The 26,612-nt window shown below is 45.9% G+C and overlaps 5 protein-coding genes across 10 annotated transcripts; 3 read left to right on the forward strand and 2 right to left on the reverse strand.

Annotated features, from left to right (window-relative positions):
• The first annotated feature begins 293 nt into the window (after nt 1–293).
• On the forward strand, nt 294–2,919 carry ATP5MF (ATP synthase membrane subunit f). Its single transcript, XM_039360492.1, has 4 exons — nt 294–431; nt 1,250–1,357; nt 2,473–2,589; nt 2,763–2,919. Exons 1-4 carry the CDS (start codon nt 416–418, stop codon nt 2,789–2,791), a joined length of 270 nt encoding a protein of 89 aa, XP_039216426.1. The 5' UTR covers nt 294–415; the 3' UTR covers nt 2,792–2,919.
• A 232-nt stretch (nt 2,920–3,151) lies between these two features.
• CPSF4 (cleavage and polyadenylation specific factor 4) lies at nt 3,152–9,333 on the reverse strand. The gene is made up of 8 exons (XM_039360489.1): nt 9,057–9,333; nt 7,790–7,840; nt 7,016–7,168; nt 6,423–6,518; nt 6,033–6,126; nt 5,632–5,704; nt 4,768–4,935; nt 3,152–4,100 (listed from the first exon to the last, which is right to left on the reverse strand). Exons 1-8 carry the CDS (start codon nt 9,157–9,159, stop codon nt 4,032–4,034), a joined length of 807 nt encoding a protein of 268 aa, XP_039216423.1. The 5' UTR covers nt 9,160–9,333; the 3' UTR covers nt 3,152–4,031.
• A 275-nt stretch (nt 9,334–9,608) lies between these two features.
• On the forward strand, nt 9,609–16,500 carry PTCD1 (pentatricopeptide repeat domain 1). 6 transcript variants are annotated; one of them, XM_039360484.1, is made up of 10 exons: nt 9,609–9,667; nt 9,750–9,834; nt 10,061–10,116; nt 11,137–11,277; nt 11,681–11,929; nt 12,684–12,785; nt 12,990–13,739; nt 14,749–14,865; nt 15,080–15,262; nt 16,136–16,500. In XM_039360484.1, exons 3-10 carry the CDS (start codon nt 10,099–10,101, stop codon nt 16,319–16,321), a joined length of 1,746 nt encoding a protein of 581 aa, XP_039216418.1. In that variant the 5' UTR covers nt 9,609–9,667; nt 9,750–9,834; nt 10,061–10,098; the 3' UTR covers nt 16,322–16,500. The 6 variants fall into 6 exon arrangements, with proteins under 6 accessions (XP_039216418.1, XP_039216414.1, XP_039216416.1 ...); XM_039360485.1 differs by having other exon boundaries at nt 9,636–9,660; nt 9,773–9,834; XM_039360480.1 differs by having other exon boundaries at nt 9,609–9,834; nt 10,061–10,682.
• Nucleotides 16,501–17,148: 648 nt separating this feature from the next.
• On the reverse strand, nt 17,149–19,855 carry BUD31 (BUD31 homolog). The gene is made up of 5 exons (XM_039360490.1): nt 19,718–19,855; nt 18,662–18,778; nt 18,426–18,548; nt 17,662–17,828; nt 17,149–17,423 (listed from the first exon to the last, which is right to left on the reverse strand). Exons 2-5 carry the CDS (start codon nt 18,753–18,755, stop codon nt 17,373–17,375), a joined length of 435 nt encoding a protein of 144 aa, XP_039216424.1. The 5' UTR covers nt 18,756–18,778; nt 19,718–19,855; the 3' UTR covers nt 17,149–17,372.
• Nucleotides 19,856–20,084: 229 nt separating this feature from the next.
• Nucleotides 20,085–26,126, forward strand: PDAP1 (PDGFA associated protein 1). Its single transcript, XM_039360491.1, has 6 exons — nt 20,085–20,238; nt 22,063–22,154; nt 22,904–23,017; nt 24,179–24,300; nt 25,229–25,380; nt 25,847–26,126. The coding sequence occupies exons 1-6, from the start codon at nt 20,226–20,228 to the stop codon at nt 25,903–25,905; spliced, it is 552 nt and encodes a 183-aa protein (XP_039216425.1). The 5' UTR covers nt 20,085–20,225; the 3' UTR covers nt 25,906–26,126.
• The last annotated feature ends 486 nt before the right edge of the window (nt 26,127–26,612 follow it).

The raw sequence follows: 26,612 nt of genomic DNA on the forward strand, positions 1-26,612 counted from the left end.
TGGGCGCCTAAATATTGAGCAACTCAGCCCAGCCCCGCAAAAGGGGATAAAAAATATGGATATTATCAACCCATGGGGACAAAACCCTTAGGTTAAAAGTGGGAAGGGGAAATTGGTTGATCAGAGCTGGCTGGCGGAGGAAGAGAACGCCAAGAGCTGCTGAGGCTCTTCAATTAAAGCATTAAAGGTGCTATTAAATTAATGCCACTATTAAAAAGCGAACGGAAGGGGGGAAGGAAAAAAAACAAACACCTTTCCAGCCATCCTCGCCCCGCCCCCTCGCCTAGCACCGCCCAGCGGGTCCCTGAAGAGAGAACGACCTTCTTCTCAGCGGCGGTCTCGCGCCTGCGCGTTCGGCCTCTTCCCAGCAGCCTTTGCGGAGGGCACTCTGCGGGCGCGTCTTAGCAGCCGCAAGATGGCGGAACCACCCGGTGAGTGTTCCTCAGGGGCGGGAGACGCCAAGGTGACCCCCCCCCGCCCCGGTTCCCTTGAGGTTTAAAAGTCGCTTCTTTCCGCCCGGATAAACCGGGGGAAGCAGCCCGGAGGCGTTTTCGGGACGTTTGGGACCTTAGCACCCATGAGCTCCGCCGGCTGGGACTGATGGGCTTTGGAGTCCAGTGCTGATCTTGGGGGGGGGGGGCATAGCGTGCCAGGGAGAAAAGCAATAGTGGAAGCTTGGTTCCCCCCCATCCCAAGTTCTATGCTGTCCCTCCCCCGTAAATGCAGAGGGAAAAAATATGGCTTGCAATAGTTGGGGGGGGGGAAAGTGGAATTTTTCTTAAAATATATAAAATACATTTTTTTATTTTAATTTCTTAATACATTTGTACAATGGCTTGGGGTGGAGAGAAGGAGGTTAAGCCACAACTGGCAGGATCTTTTCAGGGACTTTTTTTCCCCCCCCTCCCAGTCTCTTAAAAAGGACGTAAATCTATTTTTCTTAAGTACTTAAATATGCTACTTTTACGTGGCGCAAACAGAACTGGGTCGACATGTTATATATTTATTTTTTATTAATGTCTATGCTGCCCATGTCCTCTACAAGGCTACATGCTCGCTTCATCGACTTAATTTCCATCTCAGGTTAATGTAACAAGAGAGGTTAGTTATAACAAAAAGGGAATGTTTTGTTCTGCTTGTGAGCGGCTTAAGCAGGAAGACAGTCCTGAGTTACGTAGATCTTCTGACAATAATTCCTTAAATGATGTATTCCTCTTCCCCTGTTTTGCATTCCTTTTTTTTTTTTTAGTACCTATTAAAAATTTGAGGCTCCTGGATGTGAAACTGGGTCAGCTGCCCACCTGGATAGCATCACTGAACTATACCCCCAGAGCATTTCTGGAATCATGCAAGAGAGGTTAGTATTTGGAAAAATCTTACTTGGGGGCGCGAGCAATATTCCGTAGGAATTTACAAGAGGTATGTTGGAATTTCCATAAAAAGCAGCCTTTCAAAACTGCATTATTAATTTCCGAATTGCATTATTACATTTGTGTCGACAATGCTGTGGCTAGAATATATGCTAAGGCTAGTCAAGACTACTAAATTTGTGGAAGTATTTTGGCTTGTCAGTAAAATGATGGGGAAAGATAGGGAATTGCCTGCAAATGCTGAAAATATGGACTCGCTGCTAAAAAAAAATTCCATTGAATTCTGCAGCGTCAGGTTGAGTTGCAAGCCTGTTTCATCTTTGTCGTAACTCTTGAATTTGAGCTCCTCTCCCGTGCCTCTAAATTGGCATTTTTAATGTGGTCTGTACATTTGATCAGTTATTGCTGGTTGAATCGTTAAGATTTAAGTCGTACAACTTTTCTGGTTATTGGAAAAAAACAAAACGGAATTAAGTTGTGGAGCTACAGCCTCAAAGACACCTAGCTAAAAATCTCATTTAGCCTGCTGAGTTTAGTGGAAATCGCTTCCTGGTTAAAAAAAAAAAAATGTTCCCCAACTGTGGCTACAGGTTGACCTTTTTTTGCCCATCACAGATAGTCCTTCATGTACACCAATAGGAGCCCGAAATTTCTGTTGTTAAGTGAGACATTTGTTGAGTGAGTTTTGCCCCATTTTATGACCTTTCTTGCAGTTTTTAAGTGAATCCCCTGCAGTCGTTAGCTTAGTAACAAGTTGTCCAGTGAACTGTGCTTCCCCGTTGACTCTGCTTGTCAGGTCAGAAAAGGGTATTGTGTGACCTCGGGATGTTACGACCGTCATAAATAGGAGTCAGTTGTCAAGCCTCTGACTGTAAATCGCATGACCATGGAGATGCTAAAAAGGTAAATATGAAAAATGGTCACGTCACTATTTTCAGTGCTGTCGTAACTTTGAACAGTCACTGAACAAATTGTTGTAAGTCAAGGACTGCCTATATTTTCGTTGCCACTAAAGATGTATTTTCTCTCCTCCCCCTCCAAACTTTTATTATTAATAACTTCTGATTACTCTGACTTCTAAGGTGGTTTTTACTTTGATTAGGCCACAACAGGTTCTATTCAAAATACTGGGAGCCGAAGAGGTGTGGCATCAGCGGTCCCGCCATGTTAATTACCGCTTACGTGGTTTTCAGCTACTATTTAGTGTATGATCGCCTCAGTAAGTAAAAAGTTTTTTTTTTTTTTTAAATTACACTATGTTCACACAACGTGCCACGGTTCTGTGTAATGAGTGGGTGGGATGGTAGGCGTTTTTAGCTGTGTTCAAGGACTGGCTGTTTGAGTATTTTAAAGAAAACTGCGATCTAACCAAAGCTGGTTTTGATTATTTAGAGGAAGAGCGCTGGAGAAAATATCACTAGGATTTCCCCATACAAGAATACAAGTTCTCTTGCTGTGATCAGTCAACCACAGGCAACTGACCTCTGTATTTCTCTTACAAAGTTATCAAATGTACGCCGAGACCAATAATAAAATAATTCAATCTGTGTCTGGGAGAACTTATTTCAAACACTAGAAGACGGGTCAGTGAGGATACAAAACACCTTTTTAAAAAGTATGAAAACTAATAAATATGGGAAGGTACTAATAACTAGCTTCAAGATCTGAAATGTTCATCACAATCTCTTTTTTTGAAATGGCAGTTTTTGATTTTAAAAAAATGCTAAGCTTTATGTCGGGAACGCCTAGAAAATACACACTAATTCAGAGTCTCAGAATAATTCGGTTTTGCGACTGGAATTACAGTATATATTTATAACAGTCTTCCAAACCAACTTGATGAAAAAATATTCTGCAGCAGGGATCTTTTAAAAAACAGGTTTTTATAGAGAACTGCAGCTTACTTCTAAAACAGGATTTGTTTTTCTTGTTTTTTTTAAGCTTTCAATTCATTTAAGAATGTTTGTTGAATGTCAGAATGTTATGTTCTTAGGGAACATTTGATCATTTTTAGTGTGCTCTGCAAATGAAAATTGCATTGTGGCGGCATGTAGTTTGCATGTAATTAGGAGTTTTCTGCCTGCATTTGTTCGACTAACCATGATAAAAAAAACTTTGTTTTTGTTTTGTTTTTTTAAAAAAAGATACAAGCTATAGACGTAGACAAATTCAAACTGGACTCACTCTTCCCCTGATGAACAAGATGAACAATTCCATCTTGAATTAGCCTTCAGCCCAGCCCAGACAAGGAACACAAAGATGCAGAACAAAGTAGAGCTGGGCAATCGCTCACACACAGACATTTATCTTCTGCCATAGCCAAAGACTGTTGAGAGAACAGGCTAAACACTTTCAAAGGAGTAGCTCCACCCTTTTGAGCCAAACATCCGTATCCAAAATGTTTTTATATTTTAGAAGGCTTGTGGATTAAGTTTGCTTCTTCAAGCTGTGAACAAGGAGAGGCACTAAGTTCTAGCCTTAAAAATTAAAACAAGGAAATACCAAAAAAAAAAAAAAAATGTAGTTGCAGATCAAGTATTCCTTTCACTGGCCAGTCCTTTGGTGCAGGTATAAAAAAAAGATGGTTCAGTCATTCAGGATGATATTAGAGATAATTCGGCTTGTAAAGGTATATATAAAAATGCTGTAAGGTCCACTGATTCATTGCCCACTAAGGAAGGCCAAATGTCCTTTGGTACATCTGTTGGCATAATGTCCTTTTTCACCACACTAAAGAAGAAGAAAAAAAACCCATTGTTGCTCAAAGTACATATAACTGGGAGATTTTAATGAATCCTTTAATCTGAATATTCACGATTGGATAAATGCTTTTTTTCCCTATATAGCCCAATCTGAAAGTCCAGAGTTAGAAACATCCACACCTGCCTCTTTTAAAATAATATTCTGATAATGCAAATCAATGGACTTGCTGTTTCGTATCCCGCTGTTTGCAGACAGTATACATGTATGTGGGCGTGAAAACATCCACATGGCTAAATTTGGCACTGCAGTAACTACTGGAGGGAAAGCTATGGCATAACACACAATTCCACCAAGATCCGTTGACGATTTCAAGCTAAAATATTCCAGCCCCATTCTATTCTTAGCCTTCATTCCCCATTGTCTACATTATGTTACAATCCTACAGATCTTTTAGATTTCGTAGAAGTAGGGGAAAAAAATCTTATACTTTTCTCACTTTTTACAAAGAAGACGAGAGTGTGATTTCTCAAATTCCGCATTCCAGAATCGGGAATATCCAATGTTCAAACAGCGACAACACGTGTATTGTCGTCTCGCCTCTAGAATTGAGGATTGGCCAGTGGAACTGCACCAGTCAGCCTCCCCCTCCCTAGCTCATTCCCTACTCAAACTCAGCCTTGGCAGCTTGCCTTACCTTATAACAGGTGACTTGCTCCAGGGGGCGTGGGCCTCTGTTCCCGATGCTGTTGTTTTGGGACTGCATGACCCCAATGACCTGTGGGGTTCTCTGTTGGTTGGGAGAAGAGTTCTGACTCGTCAGCTGGATCAGAGAGGATGACCTTTGCAATGGCGTGTTGTTTTGCTGAAGAAGGAAAGCAGCCCACACAATAAGTAAGCAGCTCCGCAGCAGTTTACTAATATCAGACAAGAATCTCCAAGAGTGTTGCCCCAGACGTGCACCTATGGCGCCAAAAGTAATCCACACTTCCCTAAAAGTACCTCACGACAAGCTTACAATGTAAGGGAAACATTGTGAACCCTTTCAATCTTCCCTATAAGTCTGTTGTCCTGGATCTACCGGGTGATCGGACCGCAAAAAAGCAGCATTTAAAACTGATGATGCTGGGACTTTCAATCTCTACCTCAAATGCTCAAGACAAGAAGAGAAGAAATTGTGGCTCTATTAAACATTTCCGATGTTCTGTTCCCTTAGAGGAGAATAATAACAGTATCTTCCTGTAGGGTGTTAGAATCCTAAGGCAATTTGATTGTAGCATTTAGCTGTAGTTTTAGCCTATGCTTGTAGTGCCCTTAATTAAAAGCACAAAATAAAATTACTCCTGCTCCTCTCTGAATGTCAGTGGTCCATTTCTCTCCCCTCCGCAAATCCTCCTTCAGTACCACTATAACAAGAGAAGCATCTCTTAGCATCAACAAATGCATACCATTTAATTACTCAAACAGACCCAGCTCTCTTTAAGTTAAATTCAAAGCTGATGAATCTTCAACCTTTTAAGGATGGCCTGCCGAAGCAACTGAAAAAAGCAGGATGGCTTACTTTCTGTTGTGGCTGCGTCGGTGGTGGCAGTGGAGGCTGCTCTGTGGTTCCCATAGGAAGTTCGAACCGAGGACTGTTTTTCAAAAGAAAAAAGACATATGCGTATGGAAAGATAGGGAGACCAAACTGATAAAAAAAGAAATCCGCTGTTAGATTCTAGTTCTCCCAGGGATATTTTAAGCTTAGCTCCAGAAATAATACCCTCTAGAAAATGCGACTTTCTTTTCACGCTCTATGCTGCTTTACAGATACAGAAACTGTAGTAATTAGCTAAGCATTAAAGAGGGCAAATGAGGGACAGGAGGAGGCAGGTAAGCTTCACCCTTAGGGAAGAATTTGAAAAGTGCACACCTTAATAATGTCAGATAGAGAATTTTAGGACAGATCTGGAAAATACTCACTGCATGAATTTGCATGCAGGGCCTTCTGGACAGAATCCTACCAGGTAATTCACACAAATAACACGCCGTGTGTGTCTGTGTCTGCAGAGAGGACCTACAACATAAAATGTAAGGATTGTAGAAGGATTGGGCAAGATACACAAATCTCTCCCCCCCTAATACTAACTTCATCAAAGGCAAACTGAGATTTCTTAAGTTTTCAAAACAGCAAGAGTGGCCCAAATTCAGACCATTCTCTCTGAACTATAAGTAAACTTTTCTTCAAAAGCAAAGATAGGTTTTCAAGGAGTCAAATGTCAGTTCAGAGGCTTCTGCAAGCTTGGCCTCGTTGCTCAAGAGGTCTGTATCAAAGACAGCACAGCTATCAACAGTCACAAGCTGAATACCTACCGTGTTTACAAAAACCTCGGTCATACCAAGGGCAGTCTTTGATTTTAGATTCTGGGTCAATATGCAAGAATGGACACTCCTTGTTGCTGCATTCCCCTGCAACAGACAATCACCAGCTTCAGCCCGCCAAGAACAGTAGCAAAGTATGAATAAAGTCAAGCGCTTTCTTACAGCCATCACCTACACCTTTCATTAACAGCCTTTTGAAATATAACATTCAATGTGCTAAAACTTGCACACTTACACATTACCAGAGCAGAAGTGTAAAGAAACTGGTCATTTAAACAGTAAGCATCATATCAAAAAGTGAAAGCAAGGATGCTACCAGTGCATGACTGACTGCCCATCAATCATTTGTTCCATTAACATTCAAGATACCTAATCAAAATGTCACAGTACAGCAATAGCCAATTGACCACCTTGCAAAATAACACTTCTCATTTCTTTCATTGACATCTCAAGATTATAAAACTCATCACCGTTAAGGTTTGCCAGAATGGATGAAATGGATCCCACTGTGGTACACTACAGAACAACCCCCCTGCAAAAGTCAAGATTAAAAAGCAGTAATTCGTTATTACATTTTCCCTTACCGTATTTTGAATAGAAGTAACATTCTGGCATCTTGGTCATGTCATACTCGTGCAAGAATTCACACTGGTCCCCTTTTTTGCACAGGCCTCGTAACCAGTGTTTACAAACTACCGTCTTTTCACCACTGATGTGTCGGAACGGACACATCCCCCCTGCCATGAATTAAGAAAAAGAGATATGAAATATGGTGAGGAATCAATACAAGATGCCTCTAAGCTATAATGTTGCTTTAATTTGCAGACCTAAAACACCAGGGCTAAAAGGGAATAGCTAAACTACTTATTTTTTAAAAAAACATATTCGGTAAATTCAGTCTCTCTCCAGTAGAGCCTTCTAGGCCAATATAATGCCCAAGAGTTACACAACATTTTAAGACTAACATACGCTACGGCATCTTGACATGATTTTTATTCTGTCAGCTCAAGGTGTAAACCAAGATTTCCAAAAATGAGGCTCAGAATGCAGGTGATGAAAAAAAACTTTTCTTGAGCCATTTCTCCTCCGTCCCCATAAAACATGAGGAATTTCGGGTACTTGAAAACTGGCTATATATAACATATTGTCTTGTTAATTTATGTGATAGAGAGCCCTCTTAAACACACCATGGGAGAGAGGGCTGCTTTTTATCTACGTTCTCTATAAAGCATTATATAAATACTTACGCATTGACAGACTAAAAGCTACTTAAAGATTCACAAGAAGTGAGTGTAAAACAGATTGATTGTTTCATTCCTCCCCTCTCTTTCAGTCTTCTATCTGCAGTCACAGCTTACCTTTCCCACAAGCTGCCTTTAAAAAAAAATCACAGACGGCAGCACCAGACTCTGCGAAGAAAGAGGCACAATATCGCAGTTACAGTTTAATCAGATTTGTATCAGTTCCTTTTTCCAGGGAGGCAAACACACCTAACACTCCCGGCTTCTATTTTCCCCACAACAACCTGTGAGCTGGGTTATTTATTTCTAATTGAATTTATTAAATTTTTAATCCCACCTTTCATGCCTGCACATACACTTCTCACAGTGGTAAACATGCCTAATGCTCCTTCCTCCTCCCCTTTTCCCCCACAACAACCCTATGAGGTGGGATGGGCTGAGAGAAAGGGACTGACCCAAAGTCACCCCGATGGCCAGGTATACAGGTAGTCTTCAACTTCGTTTAGTAACCATTCTATTTTTCCCACGTCCACCGCAGTATCCCCATGGTCATGTGATCCAAATTAAGACGCTTGGCAACTAACTCATATTTACGATGGTCTCAGCGTCCCAAGGTCACGTGATCCCCCTTTGCGACCTTCTGACAAGCAATGTCCAGTGGGGAAGTCGGATTCCCTTAAGAACCCTGTTACAAACTTAACAACTGCCAACGATTCGCTTAACAACTATGGCAAGGAAGTCCCTGACAAATGTCTCGCTTAGCAACGTACATTCTGGTGGCAGTCGTAAGTCGAGGACTACCTGTATGTCCTGCCCTAATTTATGCCTTGATAAAAAGGGAAAGGGAATTTTTATCTATTTACTTTACTTGTTTAAGTTTATTCACCACCTTTCTCGCCGCGGGGCTACTCTAGATAGCTTGTAATAATAATAATAAATTATAATAGTAATAATAATAACAATAATAGCAGCAGCAAAAAGGAAGAAAAACAGAAGCAACAGCCATGGGAAAAGGAACCCAATGGGAATTCCACACCAGTCCCCCATTCCTGCTCGTCTCCCCGCTTGCTTCAGCTTCTTCCTCTTCCCTCCTCCTCCCTTCTTCCTCTAGGGCAGGGCTCTTCCAGCTTGGCCCTTTGATGACTTGTGGACTTCAACTCCCAGAATTCCTCAGCCAGCTTGCCTGGCTGAGGAATTCTGGGAGTCGAAGTCCACAAGTCATCAAAGGGCCAAGCTGGAAGAGCCCCTGCCCTAGGGTCAGGCCTGTCCGCGTGAGGACCCAGCCCAGGCGCGGCCGTCCAACCCATCCGGGTGAGGGGGGAAAAAAGCCCAGGGATCCAGTGGGGCGAAAGGAAAGGCCTCCGGCCGAGCCCCCCTCACGTACTGTCCATGCCCGGGAAGGGCAGCGGCTGCGCGCCCAGCTGCTGCTCCACCGCGATCTCCAAGTCGAACTTGATGTGGTCCACGCTGGCGATCAGCTCCTGCATGGCGGCGGCGGAGGAGGAGGCCCGGGTGAGGCCGGCCGAGGGGGCGAAAAGGGGCAGCGGCCTCCACCCGGGGCCGCCTCGACTCCGCCGGGAAGCGGCGCTGAAGAAGAAAAAAGTGGCCGAAGCGCGGCCAAGGGGGGAAGGAGAGGAGGAGGAGGAGGAAGCGCGCGCCGCCCGACGGGCCAATCGGGACTCAGCCCCGCGCGCAAGGCAGGCTGGGACTCGCGTCGCGTCGCGTCGCGCCTCTCGCGCGTTGGGCCAATGGGGGAGCGAGGCGGGCTTTGCCTCCAACCTCCCCCCACGCCCCCCCCGTCGCGGTCCAATCCAAGGAGCTCCGTTCTGATTGGGAGATGGAAAGAGAAAGATGGGGGGGGGAATGAATTGGCCTATCCACGCACACGCTAGCGGAGGGCGTCCCTCCCTGAGGAGAAGCTCCGCCCTCTGGTGGGCGTGGAGAACGAGAGGAGGACAGAACCGCGCTGGCTGAGGCGCTGGAACCAGGTTTGAGGTCTCTCTGGGCCCTATTTTTTCAAATTATAATATATAATATATATATACCCAAACTCGTTATTCCATATTTGTTAATCTAGTTTCTGTTCCGTCTTTCCTTCACGAGCTCCTGCTGGCGCTTCTCCCTCCTTTCTTGTTCTCCCCTCCCAACAACAACCCTGCAAGGTAGGCTGCTGTGTCCGCGAGAGAGGGAAAGAAGGCGCGAGAGACAGGCTCAGCCTGGCTGAGGAATTCTGGGAGTTGAAGGCCACAAGTCATAACAGGGCCAAGTGGGAACACCCCTGCGTTTGAGCCTGGCTCTCAAGGCCTTGAGGAGCAGCTGGATAAAAATAGGATTTAAATGCTTTTAAAGGTTTTCATGTAAACATTTTCTTTTTTACGTTATTTGTAGGATGGCTCGTGCAAAATGTATCCTTGCCGCTTTGGATCATGTTCCCAGGAAAGCAGGTGACCATTTTAAACGGCAATCCTAATTCCTTGGATCTGGATTTCATCTTTTTCATCTGGAGACAAGGAAAAAAAGGGGGGGAAGTATGATGTGCCGTGGCTTCTCTGCAGTATTTACCCAGAGAGGGTCTGTCTGTCCTTGGCTTTGTTCCGTGCACCGTTTAAGAGACATTCCTGGAAAAAAACGGATATGGCCTCCAAGCCTACAATCCGTAGAACTTCTGGACCGGAGGCTGATTAGCACATCCCGGTCAGTCTGTAAATTACACAACAGAGATTTGGAGGAGATGATGAGATCATCAGAAGCCCTTTCTAAAGAGGAAGAGGAGGAAGAGGAGAAATTTGATGCTGATGAAAGCTTTGGGTTGTTAACTCAGAAATACCCTCCCAAGCCCTTTTCTCGGGCACCTTCGGCTGATTTTCACAACTTACAGCTCCAAACCAAAGAACAGGAGGAGGAAGAGGAGGACGACGAAGAGGAGCTAGAAATAAAACCCAGAAGAGGTCGAAGAAATACCCCATACTGGTATTTTTTGCAGTGCAAAGCATTGATAAAGAAAGATAAGGTTATTACCTTGACTCTGTTCTTCTGCCTTTTTAGAAAAATGGGCATAATGAATGGCCTGGAAGGACAAGGGAAGATCTATTTGTTTATTTATTATATTTTTATCCTGCCTTTATGATTTTATAAGTAACTCAAGGTGACAAGCATTCCTAATACTCCTTCCCCCTCCTATTTTGTGCTCAAAATGTAGTCCCAGGGCCACAGGTGCCTTTGTGTGTGTGTGTGTGTGCGCGTGCGCGTGCAGCCATTGGAACTCTGAAACTGGATTGTAAGTTTTTTGGCTGGTCCATTGTAACTTCAAATGATTGCTAAGCAATCAGTTATTAAGTGAGGACTTCCTATATTTACCTCGATTTTTTTGCATCAATGCAGTTTTGATAGTTCTTACCTCTTGATCTTGTTTCAGTGTTGTGGGGTTTCGCAGTTAACTTTCTTCCTAACTGTCTTTCCTGTAGTTGGCTGAGGCTCTTGAGCTCTTTGAGGTACAAATGCTGAAGGAAGAACATCTACAGCCTGAGGAGTTCAACTATACGGTGCTGATTGGTGGATGTGGCAGGGTTGGGTACCTGAAGAAAGCCTTAAAGCTCTACAACGATGTAAGTACCCCAAGCTTAAGTTTCTTTCAAAGGGATTTTTGTCAAGACTTGATTTAAATTAACAAGAAAAAAAATGGCTGGTTTAAATCTGTGATTAGAGAGCTCCACTTCAATTGGAAACCTAAATTATGTGTCATTTTGCACGAAGCTCCTTTCTACATTTCTTAAATAATGCTGCAAATTTGCTGGCAAAGACTGCATTTGTTTTATTCCTGCAGTTAGACATCAAGTTATTTGTTTTATGCTCTTCTTTGTAATCTGTAGAGGAAGTCTTTTCAATATTCCATCACAGCAACCATTTATAAGTTTATGAATGTAAATGACGCTCATCAATACTTTGAAAGCATCCATTCTAAATGATGCATAATAGCAAAGGTGACAGATTGCCTTAGTCTTTATGAAGCTTTTATCTTGTTACGCTATTGGGAGGCAGATGAAAAAGCGAGGCCTGACGCCTACAATTGCCACATATACCGCCCTGTTCAACGCCTGCGCAGAGTCACCCTGGAAGGACAGCGGTCTGCAGAGCGCCCTTAAGCTGCGACAGGAACTGGTACAAAAAGGCATAGAGCTGAATCCAATTGCCTATCGCGCTTTGTTGAAATGCTGTGCTCTGTGTTCAGATCTCCACATGTGCTTGGATATATTAAAGGTAAAAAGAAGGAAAGGGATTTATGATTTATAATTGTTTGCAAAACTGTACCTATCAGCTGCCTTAGAAACCTCATATTCAAAATTGTTGTTATGAAATTTATCCTTGGAATTCATTGTTGTCTCACCCACTTTGGAATAGTCTGTATAAACCAGAACAGAAACTCCTGCTTGCATGTATACAAAGAACAATTAACCAGTGGAACAACCTGCCTCCAGAAGCGGTGAATGCTCCAACACTGGAAGTTTTTAAGAAGAGACTGGACAGCCATTTGTCCGAAATGGTGTAGGGTTTCCTGCCTGAGCAGGGGGTTGGACTAGATGACCTCCAAGGTCCCTTCCAACTTTATTATTATTAAATGGGTGCTGGGGTTCTAGAAATAGGTTGAATTTTCTGGTCTTCACAAGATTTAAATTACGGCAGGATTCACATGTTGCAGTATAATCACTTATCATGTTTATAAAATAACCCTGATTCATACAACATACTAAGCTAAAACCGGACATAGTATATGATGGTTTAGTACAGTTGATGAAGCCGGTTACAGGATGGTAATTTTGTTGCCTGAAACACGTCAGTTTCAGCTCTACAGATGACCTCAGCCAAAGAACACATCCTTATTTCTTTAAAAAAGGGATGGCGAAATTTCTAAAGATCTGTTCCCTGGAAATGCCGTATTTGGATTACAGAACAGCTGATCTTTTGTTACATGTTTACACTGAGGAGTAATTACGGAATCCTTACCTTTCCTCAGGAAATGGTGGGAAATGGCCATCCAATCACCACGGATACTTTCAACGTCCTGCTCATGGGGTGTATAAGCGACAAAGAGAACGGGTTCCGCTATGCTTTACAGGTCTGTTTCCTGCTTTTTGCTCCCTTCCAACAGTGGGTACAACTAAGCTCTTTCTGCTCTCCCCGGTGCATACTGACTGGGGAATTCTGGCAGTTGAAATCCACCCCTTTTAAAGATGTCCAAGTGGGGAAACTCTGACTCAGAATGGATGGATGTAAGTTAATAATCGGTACTGTTTTTGTTTTGTTTTGTTTTTTAAAACAGGTTTGGCAGCAGATGGGAAAGCTCAACCTCAAGCCTGACCTGTACACTTACAATTTGATGCTAAGCGCTGCCAAATACTGTGGTATTGGTGACACAGAGGTGGCTTCTAAATTGTTACTAAGACCCTCAGAGGAACGCCCAGCTTTCCTGAGGCTGAATTCTGGCAGAGAGCAAAGCACAAAGGGTCAGAGAAAGAAAAAAACAAACACTCCTGCTTTAATGTTACTGGATGTCGAAGCTCTGGAAAAAAACATGTTCCCAGGAAACGGTCCAAAAACTGGGACGCCTAATAGAAGCCGAGAGGATGCCAAGGACAGGGCAACGCCGGAGTCCAGCGATGACTCCGATTTATCAGACCGCGATACCGACTGGAGTTCTGTGATCTCTGCTGGGAACCAGTTGGTTCCGGAATCGACAGCTGGAACCTCTTTCCCGGAGCCTGCCGTTCCCCTGCCTAACTTGCTGGATTTGGAGAGCCCAGCCCCCCAGGTGATTTCCTTAGGGACGGTGGCCACCCCCTCCGATCGGCTGGCTCTGATGGGAAACATGGAAGGGTTCTTGCAGAAAATGAAGGACGACAAAGTGGAAGGCAATATTAGGACGTTCATATTGCTAGCCGAAAACATGGAATTTGACAGCCCGTCCGAATTGTTGGCCATCATGGAGGAGAACCACGTGAAACCAGATGTAGCTTTTTTTAATACGTTGATCAGAAAAAGGAGCAAGAAAGCAGATCTGGAGGCGGCAAAGGTAAAAATCATCCCTTTCTGTGCGTGGATCGATATTGTGGGAGCGCCGGATTAGCTAAATTCAGCTTTTAAGAGATTTTTAATTAATTAGATATTTAAAAAAAATCCCTTGTAAATTACTTTATAAGTAATTGAAAGTGGCAAAAATACCCAATACTCCATTGTCCTCTTATTTTCTCCACAACAGCAATCCTGTGAGGTGGTTGGGCTCAAAGAAAGTCGTTGGCCCAAAGTCACCCAGCTGAAAGCCTAAGGCAGGACTCGAACTCACAGCCTCTCCTGGTTTCTAGCCTGATGCCATAACCCAGAGATCTTCGAACTTGACAGCTTTAAGACTTGTGGACTTCAACTCCCAGAATTCCTCAGCAAGCCCTCAGGGCTGGATGAGGAATTCTGGGAGTTGAAGTCCACACGTCTTAAAAGCTGCCAAGATTGAATACCCCTGCCGTAATCACTAGGCCAAACTGGCTGTCTTTGTAAGATTTTCCTTTGAGGAACGGTTGCTGGAATTGGGGATGTCTAGTTTAACGAAGAGAAGGACGGGGGGGGGGGGGGACACATGATAGCAGTGCTCCAATATCTCAGGGGCTTCCACAAAGAAGAGGGAGTTAAACTATTCTCCAAAGCACCTGAAGGCAGGACAAGAAGCAACAGATGGAAACTAATCAAGGAGAGAAGCAACCCAGAACTCAGGAGAAACTTCCAGACAGTTAGAACAATTAACCAGTGGAACAACCTGCCTCCAGAAGCTGTGAGTGCTCCAATACTGAAAATTTTTAAGAAGAGACTGGACAGCCATTTGTCTGAAATGGTATAGGGTTTCCTGCCTGAGCAGAGGGTTGGGCTCGATGACCTCCAAGGTCCCTTCCAACTTTATCATTATAATTATTATTATTATTATTACTACTACTACTACTACTACTATATGTTAGAAATGTCAGCTTCATCTGCAGTTATTGCCTATTTTGGTGAACGTATACAGCCATGCTTAACCTCTTCTCAATTTACAGAGCCTGCTGCCTTTAATGTTGCAAAACGGACTTTCACCAGACCTGTACACATTTTGTAACCTGGCCATTGCCTGCCGCAAACTGAAGGAAGGGTTGCAGTTACTGTCAGACATGAAGGTACAAAACAAGCCACCTCTGAGGCCTTAGCCCTTTTTAGCAGACATGACCTGAAATTCAGAATCTCAAGGCCTTAATTTTCTGCGTTAAAAATATTTGCCGTAGCTTCAGTCTTCGCTTGGGACTCGAACAGAGAGAGAGAGAGAGGTACATTCCTTCTTCACAACCTGCCTTTGTTTCAAAACATTTTTGGCTTTTTGTGTATTCGTTTCAGCGATCTGGAATAAAACCCAACGTGCAGATCTACGGGGCACTGATAAATGCAGCCGTGAAGCGACTGAATTACACCTACCTCATCGAGATCCTTAAAGATATGAGCAGGAACCAGGTTGCTCCGAATGAAGTTATTATTAAGACTCTGGAGTTTGCAGCCCAATATCCTCCTAATTATGATAAGGTAAGATTATCCTCTGCTTTCCAGTTTGTTTAAACTTGCCTCGAGCCGATTTAAGCCAGGCCTAAAACATTAGGAACTTAAAACTTTATGGAACAGGTTTGGAAGGCATTAAATTGCTATGGATATTGAAACATAAGTGAGGCAGACTTTAGTTAAATGTTCACTTTAAGCTTCACCTCCAAAGAAAACCCCATTCGTGCTTTTGTCCATATAATTAAGCGATGCTGACTTGACGGCTTATCGTTGTCAGTTCTAATACAGGTAATCCTCAACGGCCGCAGTTGACCTCAAAATTTCTGTTGCTAAGTGAAGCATTTGTGATGTGAATTTTGCTCCCTTTTATGGCTCTTACCGCTGTTCTTAAGGCAGTGGTTCTCAACCTGTGGGTCGGGACCCCATTTGGGGTCGAACGACCATTTCACGGGGGTCGCCAAACAAGGCTGTCCGCCATTTTTTTCCCCTTTTCTTTGGCCAGGCCCCTGGCACCCGGTGATGTATAAGTGGTTGGGGGTCACCACAACATGGGAAACTGTATTATGGGGTCGTGGCATTAGAAAGGTTGAGAACCACTGTCTTAAGGGAATCGCTGCAAGCTGTTAAGTTAGTAACCCAATAGTAACTACACAGAATATTGTCCATGAAATCGCTGGGTGTAAAACCTGAATCCAATTAGGCCTCGTTCCAGTAGCTGGGAGATGTTGAAAGCAAAGGCAGGCCCATAAACCTCAAACTTGTCTTTCCCCAAGAATCTAGAAGACTTGCTGGTAAGAATTGGAGATAGAATAGCCTCGCATCATCCCGCCTGCAAAGACTCTATTCGGATTCTGATGCAAAGTACGCTTTTAATAACTTGCATTTGTTTTCTTCTGGCAGTACCAGAAAAAGGATCATTATCTGGAGAAAATTGATGGCTTCCGAGCTTTCTACTTCCGTTGGCTTAAGTGGATGGCTGGGGAAGAAACACCACACCCTTGGTCAAAATACCGATATAAGAATTTGGCACAAAGCAAAGATGGCGACAGGCTGGGACAAGATCAAGGCAGTCAGGTGCTGAAATAAAGCAAATATTGACCATTCATGATGGGATGCTGGCAACTTTTGTAAATTGCTTAATTCTGTACGTATCTGTTCACATGAAGCTTAAATTAACCCCTAGGTATATGTACAATTGCAACCCAAATTTATCTGGAACAAATCTCTCAGTAATATACTGTCTAATAACACGTTTATCTTACCAATTCTTGCTGGAGGTGATTAAATCTACCATTCTGTTTGTGCTCTAAAAGAAAGGTTATATTGGTTTTATAGCGATCTCTGTCTAAGCCATTTTGTTAGCTAGCATGGAGAATTCTGGGAGTTGAAGTCCACACATCTTCAAAGTCTCCAAGGTTGAGAAATAATGGTTATAACTTTTCAAAGGAAAATATTTAGAAACCTAAAATGCAATGTTTGAAAGTACAAGTTGTACTGAGCAACATTTGCTGCAAATATTTCCTACTCAACATTTTCTGGGAACATTGGTGGAGAAAACAAAAGAGACTATATAAATATAAATTTACAACTAAATAAAATTGGGCTTCAGTAAAGATTCCCAAAGTAAGGGAAATTTCCTATCCTTTTACTATCCCGCAGCATCCATACAACTATTCATATAATTAAAAAGGGACAATTATTTAACATGGCAGTGTATAAAATTTTGTTTCAGCTCCCTGGTTTCTTTGCTTGAAATGGATGTTGAGTTCCAAGAATTTTATATTTACTAATGATCATTATGTATTAGTGACCCCCAATATTTTCAACTCGCTAGAGGATAAAGAAGTACTTAATGTAGCCTATTATTGCTAGAACTAGTGCAGGAAAATAATTACAAAATCTGACAACGGTGCTTATCATTTGGGAGAAGCAGGCAAGACTTTATTTTAAAATACAATGACAATGTAGGACATCAAAACATCAAATGCATTTATACAATTATTCTATTGCGGGAGGCAAAGGGAATCATCTCACAATAGGTCTGTTGTGAAAAAAAAAATAGTTCTTATGAGCAGTCCTTGATGGTAACAAGTCACTTAAAATCTTTAAGAAGTTGGGGTTGCTTTTGAAGAATGTTTCATCCAGAGCAGCCTCGGCAGCCACAGTGAGTACACTCGATTATTCTCCCCTGTAGAAGGAAACCAACAGGTGAGTGGGAAAAATACCGTAAAGTAATACAAGAAATAGAAAAAAAGGAATCAGTGATTTGAAAAAACTTGATTTTAGAGCAGGGGTATTTTTTACAGGACGGGAATTTCATAAGCTATGTTTTATACATGATTGGGCTTTTGACTATGCATGCAAGGGGAGAAGAAAGTGGATACTAAAAGAATGGCTCCAAATGACTTAAAAACAATGTTCCTTACCACTTCCAGTTTACTTTTGGGCACTCTACAAATGCAGTTGGTTCCAAAATTGGTATCGCGAGTCTGGATGCAGCGTAAGCAGCAGAGGTTTTCGTAGCCTTGCTTCTTCCATTTTGCAATCAGGTTTTTGTCCGCGTAGCCTTCTCTAATACAATATTCATATAATTCTATATAGGGCAGGTACAGATGAAAGAGTGACTACATTCCTCTGATTAAATGAGCTAGAATTTGGAAATAGGTGAACACTGGTAAAGGTGTATGGAAATGGCCTTGAAGAAGGAATTCAGTAAATACCAGCTAATTCAGTAAATGTCACCTAAGCTATCGGGCACCAACAAGAAGTTCCAGTTAAGCTGGTTTATTGTTCATACCTGTATACAAGAATTTATCCAACTAACAGCATTAAACTGGTGTTAAGACAAGAGTTTAACAGAATTCAACAGGAGTTGGACTAAGTTTGTGGGAGTGTAAGGACTCCAGGCTGATTCCTCACTTGACTCCATCCCCAGATTGTCTGTCCTGCATAAGCAGAAGTGAAAAACTCAACATTGTCCCACTATCTTTTTTTGATATTAACAGGGCACGCAGAGAAACTGCCAGGCTTTCAAGAGTCTGTTATACCCCATAATAAGAGTTCCAGTAATCTTTGAAGTCTTGTTTCCTGACTTGGCCTACCTCAAAGGGCTGACTATTTTCCACACACACACAACAAAAAGACAAAGGTTTATCTTTTCAAGATGAGATCAAAAAGCCCACTGTCTTACCTCGACTAATGGCTTTCCTTTTATAGAAGAGATCAAAAATATAGCGTGTTTTCTGATGATGAATTCTGAAGATGGGCCAAAGAGATTCCACTTTTCTTTTTCCTTCATGTGGTTCAGTCTCAGCTGAGAGAGAAATGGCACAGACTGTACATTACTTTCCCATTCTCACACCTTTTTTCCCCATTTTTCTGTAACGTTTGCAGTTAAGCCAACACCCCCCCCCCCCCGTCTCTCACCTTCTCTCATTTTTTGATCCAGCTCATCTAGGGTTGGCTCAATCAATTCCCAGCCATCTGGAGGTGGTTTTCTGCTCCTTTTCACCTTGGGCATCGCTTCAAAAAAGGAAAAAAAACCTGCAGAAGAAACATTTGAGATGTATGTATAGTCTGATGAGGAAGACACCAAATGAAACGGGATGAGGGGGATGAAAATGTCAGTAGGAGATATAGGACATTGAGATTTTTATACCCAGTTGATAAAAACTAAAGCCTAACAGTGTTTCTTAAACTTTTTTTTCCCCTCAAGGGCCCTTCCCACTTAAAAAAAATAGACCCCCAAAAGAGCTTTGGTTTATATGGGTAATAATAACAATAACAATGGAGTTGGAAGGGACCTTGGAGGTCTTCTAGTCCAGCCCCCTGCTTAAGAAGAAGACCCTATCTCTTCTTAAAAACTTCCAGTGTTGGAGCATCCACAACTTCTGGAGGCAGGTTGTTCCACTGATTAATTAACTATCAGGAAGTTTCTCCTTAGTTCTAAGCTGCTTCTCCCTTTGATTAGTTTTCGCCAATATTTACCATATTAAAAATTAAAGCATTCACTGCCACTAGCCCTTCTCCAAATGAGGCAGTCGCTAAGCAAGGACTGCCTGCAATCTATGAAACGCATCACTTCTAAGACAAAGAGCCATCGATGCAACCCACACAAAGCAAAGCTCTTCGGGGGTCCTGTGTGATTTTGAGGAAGGGGAAAATAAAGGAACCCAAGCGCAGGTTCTTCTCCTTTGCAGGCTCTACTCCCGAGGTCAGGCTTCCTCCCCTCCCCAAGCAGCAACAGCAGGGCCGCCGGTCTTCCTCGGTGGGGAAAGGCCGATCACAGTGGCAGCCCAGGTGGAAGTCACACCGGTGAGTCTCCTTCCAGCAAGAAACTCTCCCTGCGGGTTTCTGCCTGCCTGCCACGCAGCGAGGCTTTAAACATGCCCTCGCCAGAGAGAGACGGGGCCTCGGGGGCCACGGTCGGGGTTTCGGGGCTCCGGGCCCCCCTTCTGGCCCGACGGGGGGGGGGACACTCACGTTTTCGGGGCGCTGCTTTTCTCCTCCGCCGCGCTCTTCCGCCTCTCCGGCGCTCCCGTCGCCCCGCAGTGACGTCACCCGCACCCAGGCCCTCCTTTCCCCCGCAGTCGCTTCCCAGAGGACTTTCCCTAGTCCATCTGTCTAAAAAAGTTGCCTGATTGGCCGGGCGCCAGAATTCAGGCGCGACGCCTTCACAAGAAATCCTCGAGTGAGCCGACACTCTTATCGGAGCGGCCGAGACGGAAAGACGCGCTGCTTTCATTCCTCCCCCGCACGCTAAAGCTCGCTCCGTTTTCCATCAGGCGGTAGGCAAGACAGCCTCAACGCAGGCAGCCACGAAAAGAGGGTGGCCGGGGACCTCAACCGACGATGCCGAGGACGACGCCGGCCCCACTTCCGTTTCCGGGTCGCTCCCAGCTCGGGGCGAAGCGAGGCGTGTTGGGGGGGCGGGAGGAGAAGCAGGAGGACTCGCTCGCCGTCGGAACCGCCATTGTTGCCTGACCTCGCTATGCCCAAAGGAGGTGAGCGCCCAGCCGACCGCCGGAGGCTGCCGCCGCGGGGCCCGTTCCGGGGAAGACCCAGCTCCTCAAGCAGCTGGACTACACTCCCCATCGTCCCCGGCCGGGCCCCATGGGCATTACAACCCGCCGCCCCCCCTGCCCGGAAGGGCCGGGATGCCTTGGAGGCGTTTCAGGGCCTTTCCTGCTGATTCCTCTCCTTAAAAAAAAAAAAAACTAAAGAAATCCTAAAATTGGGGAGGGGGGTTGTTTGGATAGCATTCAAGGGCAGCCCCCCCCCCGAGATTCTTCCTTTAAGGAGGTGGGGGCACAAATTAGGGTCAGATCAGCGGGTGGGTGGGGGCTCCCTGAGAGCCAAATCAGCGGGTGGGGGGATTAATTAGTGCCAAATTAGAGGGAGGGATTAATTAGTGCCGAATTAGAGGGTGGGGGTCCCTGTGAGTCAAATCAGGGAGGGGGGCTTAATGTCAAATCAGGGAGTGGGGGGGCCTCCATGAGAGCCAAATTGGGGTGGGGGGGATTAAGTAACGTCAGATTGGAGAGGGGGTCTCGGAGTCTAATGGGGGCGGGGCTTAATTGGAGTGAAATCGGGGTGGGGGGCTTAATTAGCCCGAGTAGGGGAGGAAGAGGGGGAGAACCCTCCCTGCTTTCCCCCAGCATTCCTTCCTGTCTCCCCCCCCCATGTGATGGGAATCCGGTGCCTGGGCAGCAGCAGAAGCAACCTGGCAGCCTCTCCTGCTCCTCCTCCTGGGGGGGGGGGGGATGGCAGGGCCAGCTGGGTGGATTGCATCAGGCCACCGGGATCTGCTGGGAGGGCTTCCCGCGGGTCGGCTGCCAAGCAGAGCCAGGTTTTTTTGGGGGGGGGATTGCTGGCAGCCTCCCTTTCCATGTGGGAAGCAGGATGGGATGGGGTGAGTAAGGGAGGTCTCAGTTTATACCCCGCAGCTGAGGAAATTCACCCTCCCCCCTTTGGACGGCAGAAAGCACCTTCCAAAGAACTACCCACTTTGGGAAGTCTTTCGGCCTTCTCTGGTTAAAATCTTATATTTCTCCATGGTTATGTTAACTAGTTTAACGAAACGTCTGCAAGAAAACCACCACGCTCGGAGAGCAGCAAGGACCCCACAGTCCTCCTCCTCCCCCCTCTTCTTCTTTTCCACTCCCTTCTACCATTGATGATGTTACCTAGTTTGGTAATGAAACATCTGCAAGAAAACAACCAAGTACCCCTCATTTCAACCCTGAGCTACAAATATTCTCCTTTATACTTATTTTTTTCCCCTCCTGGTCCTTTAGCCAGAGGGGGTCTTCTCCTGGAATTGAGCCTGGATTGTAGATTTCCTAAAATAGCAATAGCACTGAGACTTACATACTGCTTTACAGGCCTCTCTAAGAAGTTTACAGAGTCATGACTTGTCATTACTCCCCCCCAACAATCTGGGTCCTCATTTTACCCACCTTGGAAGGATGGAAGGCTGAGCCATCCTTGAGCCGGTCAGGATCGAAAGCAAGAGGAAGGGCGGGATTGGTCCATAGGGAACCCAAAAAGCCTTTTCCCCACCCCCTACCCCTGGATGGGTTCTTCAACAATATTTCCTTGCTCTTCTTTCATGTATCCATTTCTGGAAACGGCCTTTCCCCCCCCCCTCAGGCCTTTCCATGGTGTGTATGGGGGGTGGGGGGGTGCTGATGTGGGAGAAGACTATTTTATCCTGGCAACTAGCTGCTTCCCCCAATGGGAGTCTAAGCCTGTCTGCCAATGGAAGCAGGACAACTTAGAGGAGGAAGAGGGGAGGGAATAATCGTAAACCCACTTTCTACTTGCAGGTAAAAAAGGGGGCCATAAAGGCCGAGCACGGCAGTACACAAGCCCGGAAGAGATTGATGCCCAGCTGCAGGCTGAGAAACAGAAGGCCAGGGTAAGGAGCTGAGCTTTCGAAGTGTCGGGCCAGGACACAGCTCATCTGGTCCTGTGTCAGCTGTCCCAGCTTGGTCAGTTAGAAAGCAAGACTCTTAGGCCCACGTTTAGCCAAGGGTATACTTGATGAAAGCCGAGTGGTTACCGAAGAAGCAATGCTGGATTTGAGGGTTTCCCCAAGGTACAGTTAGTCCTTGACTTATCGACCATAACTTATTGACCACAATTTTTGTTGCTAAGCAAGACCTTTGTTAAGTGAGTTTTTCCCCTTTCTTGCCAGGGTTTATTTCAAGCATTTGGCAGCCAGCTTGCCCTTTGCAACTAGCTGTGGCTTCCTCCAGTCACGTGGCCACAATTTTTTTAGCCATTTTCTTTTGCTGGTTTCCGAGAAAATTGCCTATCCAGAAGAATGGGTTTGCACTTACAGTGGTTCGCGGCTGTGGCTTTGCTTCATGACGGCGGTGGTTCATTAACGACCACCGCGAAAATTGTGGTAACGTTGGGATCAGTTCTGTGGGTGTTCCGACTTACGACTGTCAATATGGCCCCAGTTGTGGTGATAGTAAGGTAGCTTAGGCTGAGAAGGGGCAGCTCCCCCTTGTTGTCCTCTCAACGTTCCCAGCATGCCAGGCAGTCAGAGAGAGTAACGGGCTCTCCATTGATTGAAGCTAAATCACTCCGGATCGTTCTGGCCTCACCATAATTTCCCCTGCGGCTGTTCTGCTTTGCTGATGCTTCTCTTTTCCACAGGAAGAGGAAGAGGAGCAAGAGGAAGGAGGCCCTGGGGCCTCTGGCGAACCCAAGAAGAAGGAGAAGTCGCTAGATTCGGATGAGAGCGAGGAAGAAGAGGGCGAAGACTATCAGGTAGAGAGGAGGAGGAAGAGGAGGAGGAGGAGGGGGAGGAGGTTGGTTGGGGTGGAAGCACTTCCCTAATACAGGAAGCAGAGAAGAGGGATGAGCTGCTGCTGGCTTAGAGTCAGCCAGTTGATTCTTCCACACACATATTGGGCTGCCTCTTGTTCCCTCGCCACAGCCTGGGATCGGGCTACTCCTTTGCCTTAAAGTCAGCCTGGCTAGGGGGCCAGACTGGAAAGGGAGCAGATGAGCTACGTCTGCTTCATTGTAAGGCTACATTAACAGACCCTTGCAAGGAGAGGTTTTTCCACGTCTCTTTTCTCCAGCCTGACAAGCTGGGGAGGGTTGTTTCTGACTGCCTTCCCTTCCCTGCCTCCCTTTTTTCCTCCTCTCCTTCCTCTCCTTCCTCCCCTTCCCTTCCTCCCCTTCCCTTCCCTTCCTCCCTTTTTCCTTCCTCTCCTCCCCTTCCTTCTTCCTCCCTCCCCTTCCCTTCCTCTCCTTCCCTTCCCTTCCTCCCTTTTTCCTTCCTCCCTTTTTCCTTCATCTCCTCCCCTTCCTTCTTCCTCCCTCCCCTTCCTCTCCTTCCCTTCCCTTCCTCCCTTTTTCCTTTCTCCCCTTCCTCTCCTCCCCTTCCTTCTTCCTCCCCTTCCCTTCCTCTTCTTCCCTTCCCTTCCTCCCTTTTTCCTTCCTCCCCTTCCTCCTTCCTCTCCTCTCCTTCCTTCTTCCTCCCTCCCCTCCCCTTCCCTTCCTCTCCTTCCCTTCCTTCCCTTCCCTCCTTTTTCCTTCCTCTCCTCCCCTTCCTTCTTCCTCCCTCCCCTTCCCTTCCTCTCCTTTCCTTCCTTCCTTCCTCTCCTTCACTTCCTTCCTTCCCTTCCTCTCCTTCCCTTTCTTCTTCCTTTCCTTCCTCCTTTTTCCTTCCTCCCCTTTCTCCTTCCACTCCTCTCCTTCCTTCTTCCTTCCTCCCTCTCCTTCCCTCCCTCCCCTTCCTTCTTTCTTCCTGTCCTCCTCTTCCATCCATTTTTCTGTTCTTTCCCCGCTATGCAGCTGCCAACGATAACCTCTCTTATCCCCGGGCCACACCTCTTTCCTCCCGCTCCCACTTCTCCATCACACAACTACCTCCCAGAAAGAGGTTCCAACTGGCTCTTTTCTTGCGCCTTTCCCTTCCAGCCAAAGCACAAAGGAGTGGAAGGCATGATCGACATTGAAAATCCCAACCGCGCGGTGCCAACCTCTAAAAAGGTTACTCAGCTCGATATGGAGAGCCCGCGGGAATTGTCGCGTAGAGAACGGTAAGCCATCTCCTTCCCCTCTCAGGGAGGGGTGGGTGGGTGGGGGGCAGTCCTGGCCTTGCCGGCCTCTTTCCAGAACTTCCAGGAATTAGCCAAAGGTTTGGATGATGAGGGTTTTTTTTTTTTTCTTAATCCCTTGGAGAACAGGGAAAGGGCAGCACAAATTGCACTCTCTGGTTTCATTCTTCACATCCGCCTTTGTCAACCTTGGCCTTAGCAGAGCTACCTGGGGGATTCTGGGAGTTGAAGTCCTCGCCTTCGAAAGTGGCAGGGCTAAAAAAAAAAAAAAAACCCACTATCTTGACTTGCAAGCGAAACGTAGCCTGTCGGGAGCCTTGCGGTCACGCACAGGCAGTTCTTGACTTACGACCACCAGGAAGCCCGAAAAATTTCTGTTGTTAAGCGAGACATTTGTTACGTGCGTTTTGCCCCATTTATGACCTTTCGCGCCACGGTCGCTAAGCGAACCCCTGCAGTTCATAAGTTAGTAACCCGGTTGTTAAGTGAATCTGGCATCCCCGTTGACTTGGCTGGTCCAACGGTCGCAAAAGGGGATCCTGTGATCTCCACGGTCATAAGTATGAAGCAGTGGCCAAGCGTCTGAATGTTGACCGTGCGATCACAGAGGATGCTGTATAGGTCGTAACGGTGAAAAAGGGCCATACGTCACTTTTTTCAATGGGAACCTTGGACGTTCACTAAATGAGCTGTCGTAAGTCGAGGACTCCCTGTATTTCTCTCTTTCCCCCCCCCTCCGGCTCCTGCTGCTTTTAAAATTTGCTCTATAGCCAGGCCGCAGGGCTGAAATACAAGCTGTTTGATTCCCTCTGTTGAACCTGCCGTGTCCAGCTGGGCCAGCTGCTCCCCAAGGCACCGTGTTTACCTGGATGTTGTGCTCCTTCTTCCTCCTCCCTCCCTCCCTTTGCAGAGAAGAGATTGAAAAACAGAAAGCCAAGGAAAGGTACATGAAGATGCACCTGGCGGGGAAAACGGAACAGGCAAAGGCCGACCTCGCCCGGCTAGCCATTATCCGGAAACAGAGGGAAGAGGCAGCCAAGAAGAAGGAAGAGGAGAGACGAGGTGGGAGGAAAATTTGGTGGAGGCTAAAGGAGATGGAAATGAGAAGGGAGGAAGGGAGGGAAGGAAGGAACTACATCAGTGGTTCTCCACCTGTGGGTCGGGACCCCATTTGGGGTCGAACAACCATTTCACGGGGCTCGCCAAACAACACAGTCTGCCATTTTCTTTCCCCTTTAGCTGTGCTACTCCCTTTTACTCTATTGGCTTTTGAAAGCCAATAGAAGAGACTCTCTTGAATAGAGTCTAATTCTATTGGCTTTCAAAAGCCAACAGGAATTGTCCAGGTTGTCTCTGCCCTGCTGAGCCCGCCAAAAGTCCCATTCCGCAAACGGTGCTGCACCAGTTGAGTAGTCCTCGACTTACGACCGGTTGGGGGTCGCGGCATTAAAAAGGTTGAGAACCCCTGAGCTAGATGGAAATGAGAAGGGAGGATTCAGCGGTTCTTATCTCTTGCTTCCTTCCCCAGCTAAAGACGAAGCAGCCCTGGCAGGCAAGCGGATGCAGTCGCTGTCTCTCAACAAGTAAAGGCCGGCCACCCAAGAGGAGGGAAATCCCGGGACTGTGCCTGGCCTGGCCCCCTTTGGACTCGCTGCAGCGTCCTTTCCCAGAGTGGCTGCAGGAGGGGAGGCAGCCACAGCGATGGCAGCCTCACCGTCACCTCTGAACAGAAACGGACGGCTCCGTGTTTGTCTTCATCTGGGCACAGAAATTCCATGGGATTACTTTTGGGGGGGGGGGGAACGGGGTGGGTGGGCACGCAGGCGAGGGAGGGAAAGCAGCAGGGGAGGGCAGGAGAACCGGGATCTCTTAACTTTTGGTGCAGAGTCGTGAGAACGCCAACGGTTGCATTAAAGTGACCGTTTTCAGGAGGGGGGGGGAACCGCCGCCGGCTGAACGGTTTGAGGTGTTTTGATTTCGGGTGGGACGCAAACGGAGGTGGAAGATTTGCTGGGGAGGGGTGGATGGCTTCAGCTAGCTTTCAGGAAACTAGGCGGGGGGGGGGAAGGAGTAGCTTGGACCCCTGTAGATGCATTTCCAAAAGTTATATATTGGGGGGGGGGAACGCAGTGTGCTTTGGCATGAGCCTGGACTGTAGCAGAGTCCAGGGAAATGAACAATTGTGGGGGGGGGGTTGGAATCCTTAGCTCCAACCCTCTGGCTATTTAGTTTTCGCTTATCCACCCTGTTGTTATTTTTTTTTAAAGCCGTCCTTTTCATTTCCTTCTTCTCTG

The sequence above is a fragment of the Crotalus tigris genome, unplaced genomic scaffold (assembly GCF_016545835.1).
Source record: "Crotalus tigris isolate CLP2741 ecotype Arizona unplaced genomic scaffold, ASM1654583v1 scf7180000019173.45859301935:6455823, whole genome shotgun sequence".
Taxonomy (NCBI): Eukaryota; Metazoa; Chordata; class Lepidosauria; order Squamata; family Viperidae; genus Crotalus; species Crotalus tigris.